General features: G+C 42.8%; 1 protein-coding gene across 1 annotated transcript in view; it reads left to right on the top strand.

Annotated features, from left to right (window-relative positions):
* The window catches only part of fstl4 (follistatin-like 4), a gene marked incomplete at both ends in the record, with an annotated part of 526243 nt that overhangs the window by 338986 nt on the left and 168705 nt on the right, over window positions 1–18552 (top strand). The window contains 1 exon segment of the mRNA XM_083649857.1: window positions 13418–13608. Within this exon segment, the coding sequence (XP_083505983.1) occupies window positions 13418–13608 (191 nt within the window).

Below are 18552 nucleotides of genomic sequence, written 5' to 3'. Positions count from 1 at the left end.
AATTAGGCGACAGAAGTGAAACGACAAAATTCGACACATTTCCATATCACAAATCAAGTCAAATCTCGTTTTATTGAGTACAAACTGTGGTGCAATGAGGTGGATCTTGCCGGAATTTCCGACTGCGAATTCCAACTCGAACCGGTCGTTCAAGTCTGTTCAAGTTATGTTGCACGACTCCAAGTCTTTTTTTCTTTCTTTTTTTTGTAATGGAATGCACCATAATATATTATCTTTATCAGTCTCTATTGGTGATCAGCAGAACAGGGTTAAACCAAAACAGAGTGAGTTTTGAAATAGAAAATAGAAACTTGTTTCTTTGGTTTGATATACAGTATTCACTAGGGGTGTGCCGATTAATCGTTTTTTAGATGCATCGCGATGAGTCACGTGACGATTAAAATCGATTCACAATGTTCGATTATCGATTTGCAAAAAATTGCAAATTTCTTTTTTTTTTTTTCTTTTTTTTTGTGTTGCAATTATTCTTTTGCTTTATTTGCAAAAAATACGGTATTTCGCCCGGAAAGCAGTTCCTTAACACGTTGAGTGCCAAGGACGAGATATCTCGGCTTACATAATCCAACCGTTGAGTGCCAAGGACGAGATATCTCGGCTTACATAAACATTTTTTTTTTTTGACGGTGGGACATCGATCAACCCCTTTTACGTCTCCTACACCAGAATTGGAGGTATTGAATGTGTATAATCTATTTTACCGACCCACTGAGTGTCGACATGTCTCTCCACAGTAGAAAGAGGCGACCGAAAACTGGACGGAAAAGCGCGACAAAGCCGTTCTCATACTGTAAAATTGATGGCGAAAACGCTTTCACTTTCGCGCTGATGCACAGCGGTGGCAACGGTGGGGGGTTCCAAGAATAGATTGGATGCACACTTTGAAACACGCAGCATAAATATGACCAGAATCGCATCAAAGCTCTCAACCAAAACTCCACGAAACGAGCGAGTCCACCCAGACTTCCTCAAACAGCGGCCGCTCAAACAGGCAGCAGCCAGGCAGCAGCAACTTCGTTGTGACACGCCCGCTGGAGAGCCAGGGAGGCAGGAGGAGAACACACACGGAGGGAGGAGTTGGAAGCAGAGGGGGGTTTCCTGCTGTTATGGAGGAAATTACTGTTCAAAACTATTGTTTAGATGTCTGACTCTTACTGATGCCAAAAATGAATGGTTAAAGTGACTGTTCTATCGAATTTCACAAAAAGCCGTTTATCTCTGAATAATTTTTCTGACGCTGAAACCATGCTGTATTCAACTGCTAATGCTTACATAACTACTAACTCTACAAACTAACTCTTTTAGACAGAGAAAGCACACATTCTATTAGTTCTTTTTAGATGATTGGTGTTCACGAAGTCTTAACAGAAAAGAATCCTCGGCTCTTGTAAAATGAGCCAGAATCCTCAAAAAAAAACCTGGCACAACCTACCTACAGCATTGAAAAAAGGGCTGGCAGTCAATGTGTTAACTGTAAAACGAGACCAAAACCGAAGTACTGGAAACTGGAATCACTGAAGAAAGCATGCAGGGTGGCTGTAACATGTGATGCATGGACTTCAGTCGCAACTGAAGATAATGGAGGTACATTTGTTTGTTTACTTTAATTAATGGATACTGACAAATATACCTTGCTTAAAAAAAATCCTGTTTGGTGAAAAAGATGCATCGAAAATCGTGATTAATCGTAATAATCGTAATAATCGTTTAATAATCGAATCGTAGCACCCTTAATCGTAATCGAATCGAATCGTGAGGTGCCTAAGGTGGCACACCCCTAGTATTCACTGTTTACATACTCATCTAACAACATGTTCTGGGGCTTTTGAAAGATGAGTGAATATGATCGAAAATGCTGCCGCTGGCTGGCAACTTGAAGATAATACTCAAGCGGGGAAAGTGTTAATATTCGCTTCCTATGTGCAGACATTTGTGGGGGCAGAGTGTGTCTGAGCAAAGAAGGGATTGTTCTCTCTATATATGACAAGATGTAAATCAATGTGGGGGCGTTAATTTATTTCTGTCCTTCCAGAACAGGGACAGGGATGACAGCTAGGTGATGATCCCTCCTGTCTGATCCATCTCACGCCTCATTCCCCTCGCAGGAATAACATTGAACAGGGATTTAGCCAAGACCTTGACTTGACTGCCAGCTAGCAGAAATGTGTGCCGTGTGGTGGGTGCATGGGGTCTTCATGTGGAATAGGTATAAGGTTTACGAGTGCCTGTCTCTCAGTGTGTGTTTCTAGTGTGCCGTGTGGTGGGTGCATGGGTCTTCATGTGGAATAGGTATAAGGTTTACGAGTGCCTGTCTCTCAGTGTGTGTTTCTAGTGTGCCGTGTGGTGGGTGCATGGGTCTTCATGTGGAATAGGTATAAGGTTTACGAGTGCCTGTCTCTCAGTGTGTGTTTCTAGTGTGCCGTGTGGTGTGTGCACGGGTCTTCATGTGGAATAGGTATAAGGTTTACAAGTGCCTGTCTCTTGGTGTGCGTTTCTTTTGGGGTTCTTTCTGTGCTTACGTATGCATCTGTGCACTGTGTATTAATTAAGGGTTATTAATGCTTAAAGGGGCCATATTATGCATTTCTTAATATGTTGTTACAATCTTGGATGGTCATATTAAACGTGGGCTGAGCTTCAAATAAATAGGTGAAAGTGTTTGAATGTTACCCCCATGAACCCCTCCCCCTCATGAAGTCTCATAGACGAGATGGTACGGGATTTGTGCGAGAGCCATAGTTCTAGGTGACGTCAGCTAGGACTTGCTTGTTAACCTGGTAATGCCAAGCATAGCCCCGGCCGGCGGCACACATGCGCCCTAGCCTTCACCCGTCCGTCCGCCCCTCCCTTCCCTGTTCTGACATTGCTCCAGACACTCCTGACAGTAACCCTGCTAGTTTCCACTCGTCTCAGCCATATCTGCCTTTCACTTTATTTGTGTTTATCTGAGTATCTAGTAGTTCCTGATAGAAGTCCTGGTTAAAAGCTGAAAGCAGTGTCCAGTCGTTTAGAGTCAGTGAGTTTCCTTGTTGCCTTGCCAACCTAACCCCGCGTCACCAGGCTCTTTCCAACCTGGCTTTCTGGGACTTGCCTAACTAACACAACAGTAGTCTCATGGAATAACGGATTCCAGACCGCAAAAACAAGGAGACGACTTGGAAGTGAGCCAGGATGTAGGACTGAAGTGGTAAGTTCTGAAAATATGTGTCTCATTCCAGCATCGGTTGTACCAATGTGCTGCTAGGAAGTGCTAACGTTACTTACCGGCTAAGTAACGTTAGCACTTGCTATATGTTAGCCTAGCAGCACAGCTGCCTTTCATAGAGATGAACAACCAATATTGCATTAATAGCTGGAATGACGAAGGCACACATTTTCAGAACTTGTAACGTTAGTCCCAACTTGCTGACTTCTCCAAGTCCTCATTTTTGTTTGGTCCGTGTAGCCTTGGCTAGGAGAGGCACACTTATACTCACAAGCATTTGGGAAGTTAGCTAACTAGCTACATTAGCTGTTGTTTTGTTTAGTTGTGGCTTGAATGTGACGATATTGATTAGTATCAATCAATTGATTACACCCGGGCAGGGTGTAATGTTATGGCAGCCGCGGTAATAGAATCCCTGCTCGGCCAGCCGCCGAAGGAAATGTCCCGGCGCAGCCCGGGCCTAGCAGAGCTGTAGATAGCTAGGGGGATGTTGATATATCAATTGATAGCTTGCTTTACGTCCAAGTCACGTTTTTCATCGATGGTCAAATTTGTTTTGACAATCCATTGCTCATTGATATTGTTTTACAACTACCAAATTATTATATATTATAATTTTGTAGCCAAAGCAGAGATCGCCTGTCTGTTTCTGTTATGCATGACTATCGATCGATCGATCGATCTATCTATCTATCTATCTATCTATCTATCTATCTATCTATCTATCTATCTATCTATAATAGATAATCTAGATAGATAGACAGACAGACAGATATATAGCCCTGCATAACAGAAACAGACAGGCAATCTCTGCTTTAGCTACTAAATTTGGTAGTTGTAAAACAATTATATCAACGAGCAACAGATTGTCAAAACAAATTTGACCATCGATGAAAAACGTGACTTGGACGTAACAAGCAAGCTATCAATTGATATATCAACATCCCCCTAGCTATCTACAGCTCCGCTCGGCCCGGGCTGCGCCGGGACATTTCCTTCGGCACCTGGCCGAGCAGGGCATCACGTGTCGCGGCCCGCCATAACGTTACGCCCCGGGGTCCGCCCGCTATGCCGACGTTATGTTTAGGCGTGGGGGTGGGAGAGGTAGGTTTAGGGTTAGGGTCTGCGGGAGGATCTATCTATCTAGATAGATAGATAGACAGACAGACAGATGACAGATATTGTAGCTTTGCGTCTGGCTATAACGTGTAGGAAGGAGGAAGACTGGAAACGACGAGCAGGTTTATTCCCTGCCACAGCAAAACACAGAAGAAGACTAAAATGGAGCGTTTCAGACAGAGGGTGAACTGAAGGGGGCCGTGAGAGCCAATACAAGATAAACAATGAGTTTTTTGAACTATGAATGATGCAATAAGCTACTCTAGTGGAGGCCAACAATAAAATAACAATACATTATATTAGCAAAATATGGGCCCTTTAATAAGCATTACCTAACCCTTACCTAATGTGTCTAATCATTTACTAATGCTGTTCATGTTAACTAAGTATTATTATAGACATTATTTAATAGTTTAGGCTTAGATAATGGTTACTAAAGGGTTAGTTAATGGTTAGGGGGAGGGTTAATCTTAGGGGTAATTAATAAGCGTTAACTAATGCTTATAAACATTAACTGACCGTTAATTAATGTACCCGTGTTGTAAGGTGTTGTTGTTATTGTGTGTGTGTGTGTGTGTGTGTGTGTGTGTGTGTGTGTGTGTGTGTGTGTGTGTGTGTGTGTGTGTGTGTGCGTGCGTGCGTGCGTGCGTGCGTGCGTGTGTGTTGTGCGTCACATGCCAAGTCTATGCGAATGTGTGAAAGGCCATGTGACCCTCCCAGGCACAGGGAATAGAAGAGGAGATGATTCAGGATTTTGAGATTAATGGCTATGATACCTTATCACGTTATCACCGCTGACCTCTCCCTCTGGACAAAACATGTCATCGCTCCCGATAGATTCATTACCCAATCTGAGAACTACAAATGAGATGCCTCCCTTTCAGGTTCCTGAGTGATTGATCCGCCACTAAATTAATGTATTAAGGGGCTAAAGATGTCAAACTCCCCTGTTATGTATGCAGTGTCCTGGATGCTACATAAAGTACATGCAGGTACTCACAGCTTTTCTCTATGCCATCCACTCTTTCTCCTTTATTATTTAAAGCAATCAAAACTCAATGAAATCAATTAGCCTCAAAGGATGAGCAGAGATGGCATACAAATTTGCTTAAAATAATCTTGACCTTATGAAAGATGTATTATGTATGTACCTATGTATGTCCACATGCATTTCGGAATCTTGGCATATGTCGTTTAATTAATAAATTATCTTGTTTTAATAAAGGAAAGGTCCACCCTAAAACACTTTAACACTGTTAAAAACAGCTATTGGTGATGTACCTTGCACATTTTGTTGTTTGCTCTGGTATTTTTGTTGTTCCAGACTCGAGGATGTAACTAACCAAGTTTTGGTAATTGTCTTTCTAGACTCACCATTTTTGCACGGACCATTTTTCAACAGTCACATAGGGAGAAATTCCGTGGTTGAGGAGGCTGAGAAACCACGTTGAACAGCAATTGCCTCAATCACCCAGATTGCATTGATTACGTTTACATGCACACAATATTCAATTCCAATATCCCATATTCGGAAAATGACAATATTCAGACTAAATGAATAATCTACTAATATTCCCGTTTACATGCAGCCGTACCTCGCCCTCCCCGACACGTGAGGGAGGGGCGGAGAGAGAGATGCAGGTAGGTGGGCAAACAGAGCAGCACTGATCTTACCAGCATCACTTGGTCCATTTCAGGAGCTTGCTGCTGGAAAGTTTGGCGTTGCGATATTTGCACATCCAAGTCTTTCATAAAAAGTAGGCTATAAGCCTACGTTATTACTGTACCTTGCAGGCTCGCAAGCATTTTGGACTTCCTTGGGCACTAATCGATGTTTCTCATCTCCTCCCGAACAGAAATGTGGGCTTTTCTTTTCGAATGCCAGAGATGACGGATTATATGATTATATCGCCTCTTCTAGCGCTTTCTAGCACACATCGGTTGACCACAAACAGGCAACATGCGTCGCAAACTGCAGTAAAAACCCTGATTGAGACGCATATTCCGAATGTATACATGATCAAAGAATCCTCCTAAAACCCGAATAATACTGGAATAACCCAGGTGTCTTAATCGGAAAATGCAAAATTCGGAAAAAGACCAAATTCGGAAAATGCAACTGGAATATGCTGTTTACATGACACTTATCAAATTCAGAATATTGTCATTTTCCGAATAATAGTGGAATATTGTGTGCATGTAAACATAGTCAATGACAATGTTGCCCCCGTGTTCAGGAACGAGTTGGCTAGCCAGCTATATTTACATGCCCATACACTAAGGTGACCAGACACCCCTGGTTTTCAGGGACAGTCCCTGTTTTTGGTCACCTGTCCCCGGCTGGAGCTGTCACCGAAAATGTCCCAGATTTTCTACTCCTCATCTACAGCCGACATTACTGTTTTTCAGATGCTCCAGTGGGAGTGAAGAGGCTTATATATCATCCAACTTTACAATCACAAACTAGAGACCTATAGGGCATTCAGGGGATACTGTATATGGTCTTCCAACCATACACCCACCTTTGAAAGCGGAATATTCAGACCCATTTTCTGTGGGGTTGGGCAAGTCATTCTGGGAAAGTAGGAAATCACTTACTGAAGATGAAGTAGAAGAGGCATGTTGAAGTGGGTACACCAAAAAAGTCAACCACAACAACTTCATGAGAAAATAACTCATGGGATGCATTGGACATGGCAGATTGATGATACCTGTCAGTGGAAGAGGAGGCCAGGGCGGCTTTTTCCTCTAAGTGCTGCACTTTTCATCTCACACTGAATTCCTCTTGACAGCGGAGCAACAGGAGAGCTTTACAGATGCAAAAAGAGGAACCTTTACAGTTGCAGTTACAGTAGAAGCACCGATACACATGTACAACGTCATATCAGTCAGGTAGTAGTAATGACAATGACACATCTCTCGTTCTGGCTGGAGTGTACGCTCTTAGAGGTTGTTGAGGACTTTGTCACCGGTCACCCTCAGTGTTTCTTTGAGGAGACGGCAAGGATTTTTTAATCATCAAGAAAGCCTGTGTGTGTGTGTGTGTGTGTGTGTGTGTGCCTACATATGAATAAGCATGAAAGTATGTGCATGTTAATACACTGTAACAGTGTGGCGCAGCAGGAGAGTCTCTTCCCTCTCTGGCCTGGTTGAACCCTTGTTGACTCCCCTGCAGTGACAGCTGTGCTAACAACCATGATATTCTCAGGCGGCGCTCCCCCGCCGTGGCCTGCTGTCCAGCCCCCGTCGATCGCAGGCTTAAGCACTTTTTGAATTTGCATGACGATTCATAGGAGTCTGGCTGCGAGCACCGGCAAGCTATTCGGACACATTACCGTACGGTCCGACAAACACAATTTGTCGGTTGATGTAGGTGGGACAAACCTACGTATGCGAGCGTTACAGAGCTGCCATTCAAGGCGAAAACTGTCTTGAGCTTGGGACCAAACGTTGCTATTTTACAATTTTCTGTGAGACTGTGTTGGTTCATCTTGTCCCCTCGCTGTGTGTTCATTAGTTCTGATAGATGTTGAGTTGTCAAAGGAGATTAGGCAAGGAGACCACGGCCCGCTCCTCACAGAGGGGGGTCCTACGCTCCATGCCGTTTGGGGCATGGGGGGGGCGTCGCCTTATGACTTATTCATATTTGCGAGCGTTTGACATTTTGTTCTTTCATCACCCTGCCTCAGATGTTCATGTAGGACTCGCTCCCTGCCGCCCTCCTGTCAACCTCCTGTCTCGCCCGCTGCCATCAGGCCGCGGGCGCTGTAAAATGTGCAATCTTGTCAAGTGAAAATATCTTGTATTTGGTACAATAAGTCCAATATTCAGTAGAAATGATCTTGCATAGCTGAATTTTCCTATTCCCATTGGCATCATTTTGCTTATTTCATTGATTTTGGTAAATTTAATCTTGTTTCAACTTCACTTAACACGTTCACTGCCAATGACGTGTTTTTACGTCAAACTAAATCCAACGGTTGACTGCCAATGACGTGTTTTTACATCAAAAAAAGTGTCGATTTTTTTTTTTTGACGGTGGGACGTTGATCTAACCCTTTTACGTCTCCTATACCAATATTGGAGGTATTGAATGTGTATAATCTATTTTACCGACCCACTGAGTGGCGACATGTCTCTCCACAGTAGAAAGAGGCGAGCCAAAACTGGAGGGAAAAGCGCGAGGAAGCCGTTCTCATACAGTAAAATGGATGGCGAAAACGCTTTCACTTTCGCGCTGACCACAGCGGTGGCAACGGTGGGGGGTTCCAAGAATAGACTGGATGCACACTTTGAAACACGCACCATGCTGAAACCATGCTGTATTCAACTGCTAATGCTTACATAACTACTAACTCTACAAACTAACTCTTTTAGACAGAGAAAGCACACATTCTATTAGTTCTTTTGAGATATTGTGTGTTCACAAAATCTTAGCAGAAAAGAATCCTCGGGTCTTGAAAGATGAGCCAGAATCCTCAAAAAAACCCTCTGGCAGAACCTACCTACAGTAAAAAAAAAACGGCTGGCAGTGAATGTGTTAATCTTTTTTTAAACAAGATTTTGTTTTTCATGTTGTTCGCAATGGAATAAGAAAATTCAGCTATACAAGATAATTTCTACTCAATATTGGACTTATTTTACCAAATACAATATATTTTTACTTGATAAGATTTCACTTTTCGCAGTGAGGGTGAAGAAGGGAGGCTGCATGCTCTCCCTCTCTCGCACTCGTTTGCTCGCCCGCTCTCCGTTGGTATCGAGTCCCTCACACTCTGCGCTGCCCTCCATTAATTTGCGTGCTCTCATTTCCTCGGCACATCCTCATCAGAGGCAGAGCCAGGCGGAGAGTCTGCACATCCTCATCAGAGGCAGAGCCATGCGGAGAGTCTGCACATCCTCATCAGAGGCAGAGCCTCGGGGGTTTGACACCCAGTCTAGTCTGATACCAGCTCTAATACCAAGTGCAGGGGCGGAGCGACCCTATCAGCCCAGAGGGGGCGAAGCTCTTAGGGGGGCCCCATCCAAGGCCAGGCCGCGAAGAAAAATTTGCCTTTTTTGCATGTTTGAATCGGGTTTAGCCATATTTAGTGGAATATCTCATTTTAAACACACCAATGTTATTGTCTATTGATTGAATTCCTCTCGCACTCACACCACTGATTTTATTAAGGGACCGTTCGTTATTTAGGGAAGGGGCCACTGGAGGAAAATAGGGGAGGGTAATCTTGTTTTGAATTTAGTTTGAGGGAGGGTACATTCTCTTTAATTTGAGTCCAGGGGAGGGGTATACAATTTTGATTAGATAAAAATATATAAACTTTTTGTTTGTGTGTAATGTTTGCTTTTCGGACTTCAACAACTACTGAGTTGCTTCATTTACACCCCTCCTGTCCAAACTGTTTGGTATGTCCCGGTGCATTGTTTCTCTTTGGCGGTCTGATCTGTCGATCTTTGTGCTTGGCCTATCCAGACAGTAGGCGTGTACAGTATCTGGCCAATCAGTGGGCTCTGTTTGCCTCGACGGAGGGCTAGGGTCTTGTACGCACTGCTGGGGTAACCTATACGTTCATATCAGCGAGGCTGCGACAGGCTGGTGTGCTGTTGCTGCTTTCTTTCGGGAGCGCGAGTGGCTGACTCATTGTGATACTAATAGTTTGATTTGATTGTATAACTTAGTGTAAGACCACCATCCTGCGGGAGCCCTTACACGTAATTATTGTTGCTGCGTGCTATCATGACGTGGTGATATGTAACAAGTGTCAACCAACCTGTGCTGTGATGCTATGAGCTGTTTTAATTAAAACATATATATATATTTTTGTCGATAATAAAGATTCCTATTTTAATATTAAGCTGCTTCTTGGTGTGTGTGCCTTAACGGCGTTGGAGCCTGTGGCTGTGGTCTCTAGGTGCCACAATATGGAAGTAGGCTACATTTCCAGCACGAAAAGTCGAGCAAACAAACAGACATGGCATCACAAAATATATATGGGCTCTATCGTTACGCCAGATAAGTCTAGGAAGTCACAGTAGAACCGAGTTACGGCTCACTCATCTCCTAAATTACGTAAAGTCTACAAGGGATATTTATACCACCAGGATGACATATATGTTTCACATAGGGTTGTGTTTTGATTTCGAGATTTTATTTTGTCCAATATTGAAATGTTCGACAATTGCATGTTGTGTTAACATTATTTCTATCTACCTTTCTATCTATTTAGGCTAATTTGGATGCTATTTGTTATCGAAATGTACCTCAATGGATGCTTGGAGATTTTACATGTGTGGCTTTGTGCCTGTCTGCTGAGGGAGTGAGAGAGAGAAAGAGAGGGGGGACAGAGAGTGGAGAGTCCGCCACATAGAACCGGCTAACTTTTTTCCATCAGTCATTCACTGCTATTTAAACACAAATATTGATATACACAGACTGAAGATTGTTTCACAAGCGAAAATAGCATTATGTAGCGACCAGAGGAGGCGGTCGCTCTGATTGGTGACAGTTCTGCTCTTAAGAAGCGCAAAGGATTATGGGAGTTCATGTTCTTGTGGGAAGCTTCTTACTGTACAGTTAAAAACGTGGTTTAGTGATGTTGTGCTCATGTTTTGATTGCATTATGTGGTATTATGGCAATGTTTGTGTGGCCAGGATATGTTTAGTTTTACTATCAATGTAGCCACCACGACTGAGACTGTTAGTGTGTTTGATCACCTCTGGCCGGAGTTTCTGGAAATGTTAGGTTAAAAGTAAGATATCTGTGTCAGTCTGCATTCTTCCACGCAAACTTGCCACAATATTGTTTGGGGAGGGTTAATTATAATTTTCAAATCGCTTCAGGAGGGTCAAGGAAAAATATATTTTGATCAGGGAAGGGGCACAGCTTTTTATTTCAGAGCACACCAAATTCCTCCAGTGACCCCCTTTCTAAATAACGAACGGTCCCTAAATAAAGTAATTTTAAGTCACAACTGTAAAATAGCTGATAGCCCCTATATCCGAAAACACAATTTGTCACTCATTGAGTTTGACTTTAAGAACTTTTTACCCCAGTGTCATTAGGCTTATCAGGATAGGAGCTGAATGCATTGTTTTTGTTTGGTTGTTTGTCCAATAGTCTTGTTTGTTCTTGGATTATTGTGTATCTTATGCAGTCTTCTTGTTTTGTTTTGTTGTGTTTTGATGTTCTTTGTGGGGGATATGGGATATGGGATATGATAGTCCATGTATGTCGTGTAAATACCTCATGTTCTTTCTTAACACATTCACTGCCAGACGTTTTTTTTTTACTGTAGTTTTTTTGAGGATTCTGGCTCATCTTTCAAGACCCGAGGATTCTTTTCTGCTAAGATTTTGTGAACACACAATATCTCAAAAGAACTAATAGAATGTGTGCTTTCTCTGTCTAAAAGAGTTAGTTTGTAGAGTTAGTAGTTATGTAAGCATTAGCAGTTGAATACAGCATGGTTTCAGCGTCAGAAAAATTATTCAGAGATAAACGGCTTTTTGTGAAATTCGATAGAACAGTCACTTTAACCATTAATTTTTGGCATCAGTAAGAGTCAGACATCTAAACAATAGTTTTGAACAGTAATTTCCTCCATAACAGCAGGAAACCCCCCTCTGCTTCCAACTCCTCCCTCCGTGTGTGTTCTCCTCCTGCCTCCCTGGCTCTCCAGCGGGCGTGTCACAACGAAGTTGCTGCTGCCTGGCTGCTGCCTGTTTGCGCGCCGCTGTTTGAGGAAGTCTGGGTGGACTCGCTCGTTTCGTGGAGTTTTGGTTGAGAGCTTTGATGCGATTCTGGTCATATTTATGCTGCGTGTTTCAAAGTGTGCATCCAATCTATTCTTGGAACCCCCCACCGTTGCCACCGCTGTGCATCAGCGCGAAAGTGAAGGCGTTTTCGCCATCAATTTTACAGTATGAGAACGGCTTCCTCGCGCTTTTCCCTCCAGTTTTGGGTCGCCTCTTTCTACTGTGGAGAGACATGTCGACACTCAGTGGGTCGGTAAAATAGATTATACACATTCAATACCTCAAATTCTGGTGTAGGAGACGTAAAAGGGTTAGATCAACGTCCCACCGTCAAAAAAAAAAAATCGATTCTGAAAACGTGTTAACACGTCGTTGGCAGTCAACAGCTGGATTCTGAAAACGTGTTAACACGTCCTTGGCAGTGAACGTGTTAAAGATTAAAAAAAAAAAAAAAAAAAAAATTTTTTTATTAAAAACAATAAAAAACGGTTAATCGACTAGTCGACTACCTTTAGGGACGACTAGTCGACTAGTAAAATTCACTACTCGTGAATGCCCTAATATATATATATATATATATATATATATATATATATTTTTTTTTTTTGATGGGGTACCCCTGACGAGTGGGCCCCGGGGCGGGCGCACCCTCTGCCCCGGTGTACGCTCCGCTACTGACCAAGTGTCTAGCCAATCTGCTCCCACAATTGAGCCTTTCTGTCTCTGTTGCGATAGTTTTTCCATTTGATTAGTTGCCAGAAAAGGAGCACCCGACACCAGCGTCTTTCTGAAAAGTTAAAATATTTTCAGCTGGAAGCGCTGGGAGTCGGGCGCACAAAAACGCCGGAGTGCTGTGAAAATAGACGCTGGTCACAGCGCACTTACTCTAGACGTCCGTGTGCGCCCACATACGCTCGCTCCTCATTGGAAACAACTGAAAGAAGACGCCGGAGCTGATGAAAAGACGCTAGATGGACACAGGCCTGTTTTCATGTGGATTCGAGGATTACGCGTAATTAATTGCACCCCTTGCACCGAAGAGCTGTCAGACAAATTATGTAAACATGAAAACAAAAACCTACAGTTTTAAATGAATAAACACACACATACTCACACACTTGCTCCTGGCCTCTCTCCCTCTCTCTCTCTCTAAAATGCAAGGATTCAGCTTGAGGTTAATTGAACGTCCTTTCTTGTGTGTGTGTGTGTGTGTGTGTGTGTGTGTGTGTGTGTGTGTGTGTGTGTGTGTGTGTGTGTGCGTGTGTATGCCTGCGTGTGTGGGTGTGTGTGTGTGTGTCTGTGTGTGGGTGCTGTTCCAGGCGATGCATGCACCATGTCAGAGTACAACCGTCTGAAGAGCCTGCTGCTGGACATGCAGCCTGCGGTGGTGAGCAGCAGAGAGCAGACCCAGCAGAGAGACATGGAGCAGAAGAGAGCACTGGTGGACACCATGTTCAAATACCTAGACGTGAACCAGGACGGCCGGCTGGTCAGCGACGAGCTGAAGAAGGTGGGTATCAAGGTTGGATGGCTTGGTGACTGGTGGATGGATGGGTGGATGGATGGATGGATGATGGGTGGATGGATGAACAAGATACAGTTGAGGACGGAATGCCTACATTCACCCATTCTCACACCAATGTCGGCAAGCTATCACGCGGGGTGCTGGCGCAACCATCGGGAGCAATTTGGGGGTCAGTATCTTGCCCAAGGAGGACACTTCGACACGTAGACTGGAGGAGCCGGGGATCGAACCACCAACCTCTTTCATCCAAAGCGATTAGGGGACAACCCACCCTACCTCCTGAGCCACAGCCGCACCAGATAAATCTTTGTTTTTCCTTGGAACAAAGATAAACTGAAAGTCTCATAGTTGTTGCTGCAGTAAAAGTAATAGGATTCAGCAGGGAAAACAATAAGAATAACAAAAGTAAAAACAATAAAAGCAACAATACAATATAAACAATGTTGGGGTTATTGGAGCTACTGTCAACACTTAAGTAGAGTGCATATTTGGAGATATGAGAAAGAATCTCTTTACATTGTACGTAGTAAATAAATATTAAACCCCACCTATGCAGCATGGCTAAAACAAACAATGACAAGTATTTACAGAGGTTATCTGATCGAGGTCTGATAGGGAATAGACCCTTTTCACAGGGGCCATTTTGTGTCTAAACGGCAGAATAAACACAGGTGCAAGCAAAACACTAATGAGGGTTTCCAAATTCCAATCATGGAAGTTTGAAAGCCTCATTAGTGTTTTGTTTTGTTTACCCTGCCTTTTTGACACAAAATGTTCCCCGTGAGAAGGGTTTATATGATTGGATGTAAAGGGGGTTGGTGTGAGCGAATTAGATTATCGCGGGCATCATCTGGTATCAGGAAATGGGCGTCAGAGATGGATGTTAATTAGACCCATCCCAACCCATGGCATGATCACGACGAAATGAACGAATGAAATAAATGAACTAATGGATTATAGTTGTATTATTCCATAACATTTTGAATGGTGTTTTAGATCTTTCAGTTTATGAGAGGGAGAACAAAATGCTACAGTATTTCATCTTTTGTCATGTCACTGAAGTTTCAAATGCCCACTTAAAATTGGAAAGATTTTGTACTTTTTGGCACAGTTCAAGGAGCAATAAAGAGAAATACATAATAAAAATCCTTCTCCCTGGTGGCTCAGCGCTCTCTAGAAGAGATGTGATTGAAGATTTTGATCAATCATGGCCGGCAATTATTAATTTTCATACGTTGCCAGGAAAACTTTAGAAAATACATTCTTATCCTGTAGGAATTCATAAATTCTGCTTCAGCGAAATAATGCTTTAAAGATCAAAGGAACTCAAAGATGAATTTCATGATGAAAATATTCTTAAATATCATTAACTCATTGGCTGCCAGCCATTTCTGGAAAACGGACGCTCCCAGTGCCAGCCCTTTCAGAGCGTTTTCAGTGATTTCTCAAGACCCACAGAATATTGTGTGATATTACTGAACACCGAACACGCCCAAAAACGATGAGACTCTCTTGTATCATCAGAAAAAAAAAGTTTATTTGTATCATTTTCCGTTCTTTAGTTATCAGCAGTATTAGATAGGTTGGTTTCACCAGAAACAGATGTTTCAAACTAGAACTGGAAATAATTAGCCTTTTGTGAAATGAAGCATTTCAAGCACATCACTGACTCTGAAGCTAATATTTTCTGATGTAGTGACACCTCAAATATCTGAACAGTAATTTCCTTCAATAAAACATCAAAAACAAAGGAATTTTGATGGCAAAATAATATTTTTTAGCTGCAACCAGCAGCGCTGGCCCCTGCGTGCGCAGACCCTACACCTTTTTGCTTGTCTTGATTTACTGCTGGTGGGCATCAGGTATTCCAGCTTGTGTTTGCCAATCTGTCCATCGAGCCTGCTGTCTGGGTCGGTGTTGTATGGTGCCCTGCGTGCCCCACCCCCCTCAACTGCAAACTCCTCCTCCGTGGGAGTGTCTCTGGTGGCTCTCTGCTGCACGTTTGCTCTGAACTTTCTGCTGCACGTTTCAAAGTGCGCTGCACCCAGCGTCTATTTTCAGAGCGCTCCGCCGTTTTTGTGTGCCAGCTCCCAGCGCTCCCAGCTGAGAATAATTTAACTTTTCAGAAAGACGCTGATGTCGGGTGCTCCTTTTCTTACAACTAATCATATGGAGAAACTATCGCAACAGAGACAGAAAGGCTCAATTGTGGGAGCAGATTGGCTGCTGTTCACAGCTAACGTTACAGCATGCATCGGTTTCCGTTTCCCCATGGCTTCTTCTACTCTTTTTTCTCATCTTTCTCTAATCCGTAGAGCACTGTCGCCACCTAATGGGTCCGTAAAATAGCTTATACACCTTCAAAATCCCCCATATTTTTACAGGAGATGCATCAGGCTTTGATCCACGTCCCACCGTCAAAAAACGCAATTGACGTCTTTAGACGTCAATGGCAGCCTACGTTACTATTTGAATTGACATCTTTAGACGTCAATGGCAGCCAATGAGTTCATGTGGACCATCTCCAGTTTGGGGTCTATCTTTTTTTCCACATATGGCCTTAGAGAGGAAAGTCACTGTACTTCAGCTTTGGAATGTGTCATTCATATGGACAGATCAGTCTGTATCAGTGAACACTGTCTCCTGTAAGCAGAAACAAGAGAAAAGGGTGTGTCACATATGGGTGCTCCAATCTGGCTAAGCAACGATCCGGTCCGATTCAGATTCGATTCTCAATTCCATCGATTTTCGATTCAAGAATCTACAATCCATTCTCTACAAAGAGACATTTAATGATCTACTGCAGTCCACTGTGTGCTAAGCCGAATATAGCAGAAATTATTTTCGGTGCAAAGGAGAGCGAGTATCCTCCTCCAGTCAGCATCCAAAACGTACAAATTGAACAGGTCTCTGCGTACAAATATCTCGGCATCCAAATGGACACTGCTCTGTCCTGGAGTGCAAATATTGATTACATCTGTAAGAAGGTGCAACAACGTATTTATTTTTTAAGAAGGCTCAGGTCCTTTGGAGCGAACAAAAATATTTTGCTGCTTTTCTTTCAATCAATTGTGCAGAGTGTAATGCTGTATGGGAGTAGTGCTTGGTATAGCTGTCTGTCTGTGCAGCTTAAAGCTAGACTGGGCAGGTTAGTCCGTATTTGCTCTAAAATTGTAGGACAAACACTGGAAACCAGCTTTCAGGAAGCCCACAGACATAGAATCTTGTCTCTAGCACGTAGGATAATATCTGACCCAACGCACATTCTTTTTAATGAATTTGAGCTGTTGCCTTCAAATAGAAGATTCAGAGTCCCACGGGCTCGCTTAAACAGACTGAGGAACTAATTTGTGCCCCAGGCTGTCAAGCTGTTGAATCAGGCTAGAGGCTCTAGATAGAGATTAAGGAAGCGCTGCAGCCACTTTCCTTATTCTTGTCTTTTGTTATTGTTTTTGTTTTGTCTACTATGCACTTTGAGGATGGTGTTGGTTGTCATTTTGCACTGTTGTATGTATCGATGAGAAACAAGTGTCTGAGGTTGCAAGACAAATTTCGGACTCTGTCTGACAATAAAGTAATATCTTATCTTATCTTATCTCATCTTATCTTATCTTATAGCAGAATAAAGTGTATAACATTATGTAGTTTTATATTGCAATAACACACAAGGGCAAATCTAAGACAAAAAAGGTCACATTTATTAATACTGAACATTAAATTCAACTTCCCAAGTATTACAGTGATAGTGAGCTTTCAACTTACAGTATTTCTCAATTCACAGTCAGTGACCATGCTGAACTTTAATAAAACAAGTAAAGTATTTCTCTTAAGTATTTCTCACAGGGTTCATACACATTTTCACAATGGATTTCCATGACTTCAAAACAAATTTCCATGTCCAAACATTTTGTAAAGTCTACATGTGTAGACATGAAAATGTGAGTGAGTTATAACATTCTACTTTAAAATGTCATTAGCCTACACTGCAGCCTTTAAAACCAGGAAAAGACAACATATGCCATATCACCATATCCAGCATCTAAGACCATATCTAGTCTCATATCACAATATTGATTGATCGATATATTGCCCACCCCTAATATTGAGCACCAATATCAACCTCCCAATGATGCAATTTGCAGAAAAACATCATCATTTGATTGTAAAGCTTTTGCATGGTACCGTGATCTGATGTCTCCTATACTTTGCTATTTTTGCAACCAGATAATCACTTATTAACTCATTGAGTGCCAGCCACTTTTGGAAGACGGATGCTCCCAGTGCCAGCCCTTTCAGAGCGTTTTCAGTGATTTCTCGAGGCCCACAGAATATTGTGTGATATTACTATGTAAACACCGAACATGCCCAAAGAATGATGAGACTCTATTGTATCATCAGCAAAAAAAAGTTTATTGATATCATTTTCCGTTCTTTAGTTATCAGCCGGAGAAGATAGGTTGTTTTCAGCAAAAACAGACGTTTCAAACTAGAAGCTGAGATAATCAGCCTTTTGTGAAATGAAGCATTTCAAGCACATCACTGACTCTGAAGCTAATATTTTCTGATGTAGTGACACCTCAAAAATAATTTCCTTCAATAAAACAGCGAAAACAAAGGAATTTTGTTTGGCAAAATAATATTTTTTAGCTGCAACCAGCAGCGCTGGCCCCTGCGTGCGCAGACCCTACTGGTCTTGATTTACTGCTGGTGGGCATCAGATATTCTAGCTTGCCAATCTGTCCATCGAGCCTGCTGTCTGGGTCTGTCTGGGTCGGTGTTGTATGCTGCCCTGCGTGCCCCACCCTCCTCTACTGCAAACCCCTCCTCCGTGGGTGTGGCTCTGGTGGCTCTGGTGGCTCTCTGCTGCGTTTGCTCTGCACTGAAAACACAGCTTTTTCACAGCGTTCCGCGTGTATTTGTCACCGGCTC

Source organism: Poromitra crassiceps, assembly GCF_964638095.1.
Source record: "Poromitra crassiceps genome assembly, chromosome: 1".
In the NCBI taxonomy this organism is placed as follows: domain Eukaryota; kingdom Metazoa; phylum Chordata; class Actinopteri; order Beryciformes; family Melamphaidae; genus Poromitra; species Poromitra crassiceps.
This window is presented reverse-complemented; position numbering and strand designations above follow the sequence as displayed.